This window comes from Tachypleus tridentatus, chromosome 4, assembly GCF_004210375.1.
Source record: "Tachypleus tridentatus isolate NWPU-2018 chromosome 4, ASM421037v1, whole genome shotgun sequence".
NCBI classification, from domain to species: Eukaryota; Metazoa; Arthropoda; class Merostomata; order Xiphosura; family Limulidae; genus Tachypleus; species Tachypleus tridentatus.
The window spans coordinates 95879906-95890132 of record NC_134828.1 but is presented as its reverse complement, the minus strand read 5'-3'; the positions used below and the strand labels follow the sequence as shown (position 1 = coordinate 95890132).

Sequence of the window (10227 nt, the reverse complement as noted above, 5' to 3'; positions counted from 1 at the left end):
AAAATCATTATAATTATATACCCGCCCCACATGGCCAAGCGTGTTAAGGCGTTCGACTCGTAATCCGAGAGTCGCGGGTTCGAATCCCGATTGCACCAAACATGCTCACCTCCCAGCCGTGAGGGCGTTGTAAAGCCACGGTCATCCCACTATTCGTTGGTAAAAGAGTAGCCCAAGAGTGGGGTTGGGTGGTGATGACTAGCTGCCTTCTCTCTGGTCTTACGCTGCTAAATTAAAGACGGCTAGCGCAGATAGCCCTAGAGTAGCTTTGCGCGAAATTCAAAACAAACATACAAGCAAAATAATTGGATACCATTTTATGCTAATTCATTTTTCCACCACTGTTTTAACTACGTCATAAATGATTATTTCTGACATTATACACACAGATTAATTACGTTCATTTAATATCATATATCATAAAACTTAACAAACTAATAAAATGCAACAAATTTTAGGCCATTGTTAAACAATACTTATTTCTCTGTTCTCTTCCTGTTTTTTTCTAAAAAGGGGAACAAACAAAATATTAAATATTCATTGAACTGACGCATGTCCACTGAGTTTCTGTTGTATTAAATAATTATATTAATAAAATTTCACCTGTGATTTACCTTTCAATGTTTACAGAAAATATCCTGAAATCTAACTTTTGATTAACTTTTGTACAGTATTATACATGTTTAATGCACCATAACCTGCTCAAATACACCCACGAATAAGAAACAGTTTTCTTTTACCATTATAATCAGTATGACATTTTTAGTTTCACTTATGTAATGGCTATCATTTCCTAACGCCCTAATTTTGTTCTTTCATTATGGAGTATTTGTTATTCTTTTTTCTGTTTACCTTGATTTTAACACGTGCATTTTTTTCTTTTTGTTAAATTATCTTTTCGCAATAAGGACAACATCATATTTTGATTCAAGCTGAGATTGTGACACCTATGATTGTTTAAAAAAAGCTGTTAGTCTGTCCTCTCTTAGAATGGGCGTCCCCGGTGTGTTTGTTTTGTTTTGAATTTCGCGTAAAGCCACAAGAGGGCTATCTATGCTAAGCGTACTTAATTTTGCAGTGCAAGACTGGAGGGAAGACAGCTGGTCATCATCACCCACAGCCACCTCTTGAGCTTCTCTTTTACCAAAGAATGGTAACCTTATAACGCCCCCACGGCTGAAAGGGCGAGCATATTTGGTGTGACCGGGATTCAAACCCGCGACCCTCGGATTACGAGTCGAGTGCCTTAACCACCTGGCCATGCCGATCCGCCCCCGCCTGGAAAGCTGTACGTCTACAGATTTACAACACTAAAATCAGGAGTTCGAATCCCCTCGCTGGACTAGACAGATAACCCAATGTAGCTTTGGTATGAGACAAATACACGCAATCCCTAAAATAGGTGATATATCTTTACATTTTTCTTTTTTTTGTTCCGTTTAACTTTTTATGTGGGTTTTTGTAGCAAAGCCGCCTGGGACTATCTGCTGAGTGTCCTTTTACTTTTATACTTGTGAGTACGTATTTAAGCATTACATATAAGAATGTTTCATGTAAATCACTGTTAAAGGTATATTATATGTTTTTCTGTGTTAAATGGTTTACTCTTTTTACTATTGCATTTTTATAATTGTTATTTAAAACTTGTAAATATATCTACTTCATTGGTGTCATTTTTATTTGATAACATAAACAATTTGGTTTACGAAAGGTTTCTTTTTTGAAGAAGTATTTTATCTTAACGTACAAATAAAAGCTGTTTTTTTCGTTTTTAGTTTGTATTATCGCACATGGTTATCAACTACAAACAAAGTGTTTCTTTTTTATCATAATTGAATGTTATTTCATATTAAGTTCTTTAAAGTTGAAGGGCTGTATTATAATTCAAGATATATTTTCAAATAAGTGCTATATACTATTTCTTGTAGTTGCATTCAAACTCTTTGATAAACAGTTGCGTTTCAAAGGTTATTGGTTTTAAAGTTAACTTTAATTGTTGGCTTTAGAATAAGCCTTAAAAACAGAATGAAGAAGAAAAGTGTGACATATTATATATATATATACGTTCTATGCCTGGTTTTTGTTTATTTAGTTTCTCTGCAATTGTATCACAAACGCATGATTCAAACAACTTTTGAAGTCTGACTTGTTTTACTAGCTTTGTTTCTTTTCTTTACAGTAAATTGTGTCTTTTATGCTCGAGGAGACATTGCAGCGATTCTGAGAATCTGTATTGAAAGCATCATCAACTTCAAACACTTTACTGAATGAATGAAAAATGTCTGTGTTTTACTGTCATCGAATGCTGTGAATAACAAAAGACATGGGTTACTTTGCACACTGGACGAAGATAACGAGTGTATCTGTTATACTGCAAGTATGCCTTATTTGTTCACCTCTTAATGTTTAGCTTTCAACTGAGATTCGAATGATTTCACTTTTGATTCGGTAGGGAAGGTTTAAGCATCACAATAGTCAGCAGTAGGATGAGCAGACAGGAATACTTTGAAAGTAGCTACAGGCAAATTATTGTACAGATCTTGCTGCACAATATTTACCGAGGAAGTTCTAACCAGTTCCTGAATAACTGTGTGTGTTATTTTGAAACTTCCATGATTCTTGTGTTTGGCCGTTAAGCTCGTGATACATTGATGGATTTCAGTCACCTTCTTTCCTAAAATCAAACATTTTCAGTCTCAACGGTAAGTGACTATACGAAGTGTCTACCTTTTTTCTGTAAAAATCCCTAAGTAATTTATCTCAAATTAAAAAAAACCGGATTGGATAGTTTTCAACAATAATGTTTCCCACTGGCTCGTAAGGACCTTGTTAATTCTGTTCTCGGTTGGTATATTTCATTAAACAGTTGATACGTATTTTATTGCGTTTAGTAAATGCATTTCAACATCAAGGTGTTTATTTGATCTTCTGATAATAGTACACATGAAAATCAAATATGTTTAGTATTAATCATGAAGTAATCAATAACTGTTTGTTTTCTGACTAGCAGTGGTTTATTTTAAAGCAACGTGCTCAGGTTGGTGCAAGTACAAGTAAAGACCCTTAACAAATAAAATTATACTTAATTAGACCTGCAGTTACAGTCTGTAGTTTACAAGTTACTGTTTAGAAACATTAGTACACGTTATATCATTAAACGAAAAGTGAGGGTCGGTTGGATTCGTTAATTCTCGCCATCCTGAGTAGGGGTTGGCCAACCAGGCGCAGCGACCCTGTCCTTTGCACACAGTTTCTGCACATTTTAAGACGTTCTTTGTTATTGTTTGTGTTGCTGGACCAATTACAGACGTTACATATTCGTCCAATGTGTTACAGTCTTCTTGACTGGCAACATGAAACGAAGATCCCCAAACTACAACACCTTCTATACCTAAGCCTGCTGTCTGAGCCATCATTCGGTAAAAATCTTCCTAAAGAAACGAGAAGAACAGTATTAATATACACAACATACACACACTATAATGTGCTGATAAATCACTTTTTAAAGAATAATTATAAATATGCTTTTCTTCATCTATGTAGAAGCTCCAAGTTATAGTGAATATTTGAAAGAATTATGATAAAATTTTGACAATCAAAATATGTTTTGGATTCAGAACTGAACGAAAAGAAAACTAACCTCAGGTACAGTTGAGTCACTACCGTACAGAAAGTAATTTATGTATGGATAAATAGGAACATCAGAACTTCGGACGCGTAAAGCTTCCGCCAAACGACCGTGGGTAAACCAAATACGTTGTGTGAAATTTGTCGCATCCAGTTGCTTGTTGTGAAGATAAATTGACGGACAGAGGGCAGTACTTGCTTCCCACAGCCACCTTAATCTGATAAAGACATTAAGATTAAACTTTAAACATTTCCAATAATTATTTCAGTCTTTATAAATTTTAATTTTAGTGTTGAGACATAATTAACTTAACTAAAACAAAAGTGGTTAAAGTTTGTTTTTACAGAACTAAAATATGAAAGCTAAATATTCATCAACCATAAACTAAATACATTTCAAAAGTTAAACGTATGCAAACAAGAAACATGAGACTGAGTAACATCAGATGTTTTATCAAATATTTCTTTTAATTGATTCATAAAATATTGAACTAATTTTACAGAAAATGTAAGCAAATTATTTTATAAAGTGCTAGAACAGCGTAAGTTAGCCTCATGAGTCCTGGTATTGTCCGAAATACCTTGTTAGCAGTGGATAAGAAAGACAGAATGTGGATTCACATGCCGTTACATATTCTTGTTTACTCTCACTTTTCAGTTTTTATATTTACATTCCCTTTTACTTTCAATCATAACATCTTAAAACTTAGCTTAAACTATGACCATTTGTAGAAACAGGTGACACACTAGAATTGTTTCACACTGCTGTTGTGACTCATTATGAAACAGAAGCATTGTGTTAGAACTATCTTAGATTAAACTCCCCACAGATTTGTTCTATTTTCCGACTCAGCAGTCAGACTGAAATAAGGAAATCAGTCAATAAGTTTAAATGCTTGCAAAATTTGGGTAAAAGAATTCTTTATTCTGATTGTTCACTACTTTATGAGCCTGGTGTGGCCAGGTGGTTAGGATGTCTGGCTTGTACTCTGAGGATCACGTGATTTCATTCTTTATAATGCGACGATGAATGGTGATGATTAGATATGATCATATAAGTTCCATACTCCAGCCTTCACGTGATGAGGCTTTTCAACATTATATTTGAAGTTCTCAGTATAAATCAGTAAATAAACGTATAACATAATAAAAGAAAAGCATATTTTCCCATATAGAAAACTAGAAAAAATATGTATTAATTAAAATAATAAAAACTAGGTCAAGTTATATTCATTGTTCAATTGAATTAACAATAAATTCGATTCATATATCTTAGTAAAATGTATTATATTGCCATCTGCAGTGTTTTATAATTAGTTTTAACGGACGCAATAACATGTAAAATAAAATAAAACAATTTAAAAAACATTTAAAATGTCCTAATATTTTTGTGAAAACACGAATTCAAACAAATTCCAAATTTAGGAAATAAAATACAGTTACAACAATCCAATTCAAAAAAGACGACAACAGTTTCAGCAATCCAGTTCTGAAAGGCTCATCACAGTTGCAACATTCTAATTCTGAAAGGATACACACAACTACAACAATCCAGTCATAAAACAATAGCCATAGTTACAACAATACACTTTTCAAAGGTTAATCACAGTTGTATTATATAGTTAATGATTAACGTCGTATTTTCGAGCTAATTATTTAATTAAGCAAAAATTTATATATAAATTTTTGGAAGGGATATTCTTACGTAAATACTTTAATGTAAGCATGCCACTTACTTGTTGTTTCCAGCTACAACACTTTCTCTACACAAGTATTCATCTGGCTGATCTTTATTTTTATAATTGTAACAGTCAGGAAATAAATAGTAGCACCATTTACCAAGAGGGCGTTCAGTTTTACCCATGAGTAACGTATCAAGCATCCAAACCCTATTTTTTCGAAAGAAAAAAGTATATTATTACTAAAAACAAAATCCTCTCTACAATAAAACGCAAACACAATCTTATAACTATAAATACACAATCTAGTTCAATAATATAAACTGAGTTATGTATTGAAAATCAATTTGAGATTTTCTCTCAACATGAATTTTAATTGTATTGAAAGTTTAACGGTAGGTATTGTAAGTAAAAATATTCAAATCACTGAAATTTTCAGTTTCCCTAAACATATATATGATAGAAACAAACAATAATCAATACTAGTTGCTTCGGTTGTGATATCATTCTTTAAAATGAAACACGTGTGATATTAATCACATTAGCTTTAACTCGAACTTGTTGTTTTTGTTTGCACTGAAGGTTGTTTGCCATTCTAAAAACGTGATTCAGAATTTCTTTTAGTAGTTTGGTGATCTCTTTCTCGTGTCCACTGTCGTTGACTTTTAAACTGATAGATGCTTCAGTGCTGTTTCCATAAGTGAAAAACACATAAATTTAAGATCATTTTAACGATCAATATTACACACTGTTACCGCACACTAACGAATCTATCTTTCTTTCTTATTACACATACAGTAGCTTTAATTCAGGAGTTAAAGGCTCTTACTTCTAGGGACAATGTAAATAATTAATTATATTATCTTTGATGGTTTCTCAATTTAATAATGTTGCTTTAATGACGTACTTTTTATGCGGTAAAGAGCTACTTAAGTAAGAAATTGAAATAAAACACATTTTTACTTTAGTACATTCATAACAGTTGCTATAGAAGGTTAAAATACGGCCTCTAAATGAATTATTTGTCTTCGTCTTATTTCACCTATATATTATCATTATTGTTGACAGTATAATAGGCTTAGCAATTCTTCTGTGAAGATGAGGTTTCCATCTGCACTTTAATTGTTCAAACACATTTACAAAATGTCGGTTACCGAGGGAAATCTGTTTATTGGACAGAGATAATGAAATTGTATTTATACTTTATGAGAATACCACAGAAAGAAATTTCATTCATATTAGAGTTGCGTAGAATTTTTAATATAAAAAAAAAACAATTTAGATATTTAAAAAAAATGTACTAACAATGTATTCAAATCGTTGGAACAGCAGTAAATTTACGGACTTATAATGCTAGATTCGGGGCTCGATTCCCCGTGATGGACACATCAAGTAGGTTAACTGTTAACTAGTGTTAATCTTACTTGGTAGCCTCTTCCCATTCAGCTGCAGCTTTCTCGTCCACTTCTTCTGCTGACCAGTTTGGATGTTGTTCTTTTACAAGCTCACGTGATATTGTCTGGTACTGCTGAAAACCGCCCCAGTTATACTCCCACACGGGTCTCCAAGATTCCCAGTCGATAACGGCAAGACCATCAAAATCTTTACTTGGCATTTTCGTTTCAATATCATTCTTAGCCTTCTCAAGGTGCTTATTCATATCACTAAGCTGAATAAAAGTGGTGGGGTCTAAAATTATAACTTACTTGGTTTGTTATATAGAGTTTATCTGAGAATCAATAGAAAACAAACTTTACTGTTCTGTTCAGAAGTTATATTATATAATATATAATCGATTCACTAAAAAAATAATTTCTATATGTATAAATATATATATAATAAGAACTAAGAATGGATTTTGAGAAAAAAAGTTAAAGCATATTTTATATTAAGTTCGTTATTGTTTTCGTGCTGGGTTTAATCGTCTATTGAAAATTAATGTTAATAATAATGATGAAGCTATTTATTTCATTATGTATACAGGGACAAATGTGTGAACAAATGTTAATTATTATATCTTTTATGACATAACAGAAAAATTATTAAAATTATGTATTTTAGAACACACTCGACGAGATTTATTCAAAGATTATCTCAAATCCTATGTTTAACACTGGCTTTTGTAAATACTTGAATTTCTCGTTATTTAAGTTACATTCTTTTATAAAAAGTTTTGCACACCAGAAATCAATCCGATTGAAAACTTATGGAGTGCGATAAACCGACTAACGAAAGATCGCATGCCAAACACGGAAGATAAACTTTTGAAGTATACAAAGAAGGATGGCAGCCACTCGCTCAGGAATATCAGTTTAAACTCAGTATATGTGTGAGCTATAACTATCGAACCATTTTACCTCAAAGCAATATTTGATCTTTATGTTAGTATAAAACGTCAGGTAAGAAAAAAATACCGTCAATATGTCTAAACAGTATTATGTAAACAGATTTTTAATAATTCACAGTTACTGTGCAACAACAAGGAATTTGAGGCTTTTGATACTTCTTGTGTGTGTGTGTATACGTGTATATATATATATATATATTATCCACCGATATATATTCGAAAAAAACTGTAGTAAATAGTGGAGGGTCCGGCATTGCCAAGCGTATTCAGGCGTTCGACTCGTAATCCGAGGGTTGCGGGTTCGAGTGTCGGTCGTACTAAGTATGCTTTCAGCGTAAGGACGTTTCAATGTGACGGTCAATCCCACTATTCATTGGTGAACAAGTAGCCCCAAAGTTGGCAGTGGGTGTTGATGACAAGCTGCCTTCCCTGTGGTCTCACACTGCTAAATTAGGGACGGCTAGCGCAGATAGCTTTCGCGTAGCTTTGCGCGAAATTCAAAAACCAAAGAAAATGGTAGATTAGGACCACTTTTACGTTCCATAATTGGAAATAAACTTGTTTTATCAAATATATACGATAACTGCAATAAGAAGACCTGAGAAACTACGGTGGGCGAACAATAATTTTTATGTAGTTAAAATCGTGAAAAATTCAGGTATTTACGAAAGTCAGCGTTAAAATTAGGATTTCAGACCATATGTGGACAGATCTTGTCGAGTGAATTCTGTTATCTAATAAAAAATATAACAAAGTAGCAACATTTTCAAAGGTAGCCACTTTCTTTTGTCCGCATTCTGTATATATAATGTATTAAAACGAAATATTTTCCAGTTAAAAATCTATGTCAAACACATAAGAAAAACAATAAATAAAATAATCATGGAGTGATATCTCTGTGCGTTATAACTATCGAAATATTTCATTTCAAAGCAATAGTTTCACAAATAATCTCTGATTGTTTTTCATTTCACCTTTACGTCAGTACACCATGTGAAGTTAAAATATGGTCCGGTAAAGAATTTCCCTCGATATGTCTAAATGCACAATTCCGTCAGCAGATATTCGATACTTTACAATGGCTGGGAATTGTATGACTTTTGAGACACCTTATGAATGTATATATACATATTTATACACATTCAAATTAACTGTAGAATATTATGGATGAGAACCTAAAGAAAATTGAAAAATAACTTAAAGAACATAAAAATGAGAACCTAAAGAAAATATTCAATAATTTTAAAGAAACTTTATCAACGAAACAGTAATATATATATATGTCGGTGTATTGTTATTCTTATTAAATTAAGATACTTTATGAAGGTATGTCAATTAGTGTTACCTTTCGGAACATTCTTTTTACAAAACATTATGCCAGTTATATACAAGAATGGGATTACTTATTTCTCATATCAGTAAATAAAACATACCTGAGGGTGTCCGCCATTAATGTACGAACCTTCTTCAATCCTTGGATAAAGTCCAAGGTCCTTTGCATAAAATATTGTAATAGAGTCTCCCCTGAACTTCTCTTCAGTATTCACAAGCACCCCAAACTTTCTTAGTGAGTCGGTGACATTTATTCCATATTTGTTTGAACATTTATGAGAGGGAACATTCCAAAAAACTTTAAAGTTTACATCCTCTTCGGCAGCGTACTCATCAAGACTTATGAGTAATATAAACGTGAGACAACAAATCAAGGAAAGCTTTATCTGCATTTTATAGAAAGAGTTTTTTTTTGTTTTTTTTCGTCCAGAAATTACTTCGTCTGAGATAATGCTACACTTGTTGGATGTGAAAACACTTATCTTGTCTAATGCTTGTGAATGGTCGACTACTACAGAATTTATAGGATTAATATAACAAGTGTTATTAAAGGACAGCTGGTTTTGATGAATTATAGGTATTGTTCAGAAACATATGGTACCCCTTCTCCAAGAAAGAGGAACATCACCTGACTTATTGCTTAACCCCCGCCCTTCAATATGTTTTGTTAAATATGTTTTGTTGCAAAATGGTGACTCACCATGAACTGATGAAGATTAGACAAAGTTAAGATGAGAAGTTTATCTAATTCGGCCAAAACACACTAAATATTAGATTTGTTTTGACCAGCTCAAATATTTCTCGTGTGTGAGAAATTCGAGACTTTAATTCAATCTTTCTGAAAATATTAGAAAATTCTATTTTTCAGCGATTTTTTATCATTTCTTCAATAACGTTACTTATCATTTTCTCTATGAGTAACACTTTTCTTTCATAAGTATTACTTTAATATTTTAGTTTATATGTGTATTGTTACTCAGTCTAATATATTTAATATGTTTAACAAATATTTTACTTTTACTTCTATCTACATTAAGTGTTTTGTCTAATCATGAATCTTCCAGTTCTTCTGGACTTGGTCAGGTGTATTAAGGCTCTCGACATGTTTGGTGCGACCGGCTACTCGATTCGGACCCGCAGTGTAAGACTCTCGGATTACGAGTCGAACGAAAGGGTGAGCTTAACGAGCTAGGACATGCCAGGCCCTTTTAATAGTCTCAAGTTGAAGATGAGGAATTTGTA

The 10227-nt window shown here is 32.7% G+C and overlaps 1 protein-coding gene across 1 annotated transcript; it reads right to left on the bottom strand.

Moving 5' to 3' along the window:
* Window positions 1-2991: 2991 nt before the first annotated feature.
* On the bottom strand, window positions 2992-9486 carry LOC143249721 (hyaluronidase-1-like). The gene is made up of 5 exons (XM_076500036.1): window positions 9087-9486; window positions 6731-6975; window positions 5364-5516; window positions 3641-3845; window positions 2992-3431 (listed from the first exon to the last, which is right to left on the bottom strand). Exons 1-5 carry the CDS (start codon window positions 9375-9377, stop codon window positions 3120-3122), a joined length of 1206 nt encoding a protein of 401 aa, XP_076356151.1. The 5' UTR covers window positions 9378-9486; the 3' UTR covers window positions 2992-3119.
* Between the last annotated feature and the right edge of the window lie 741 nt (window positions 9487-10227).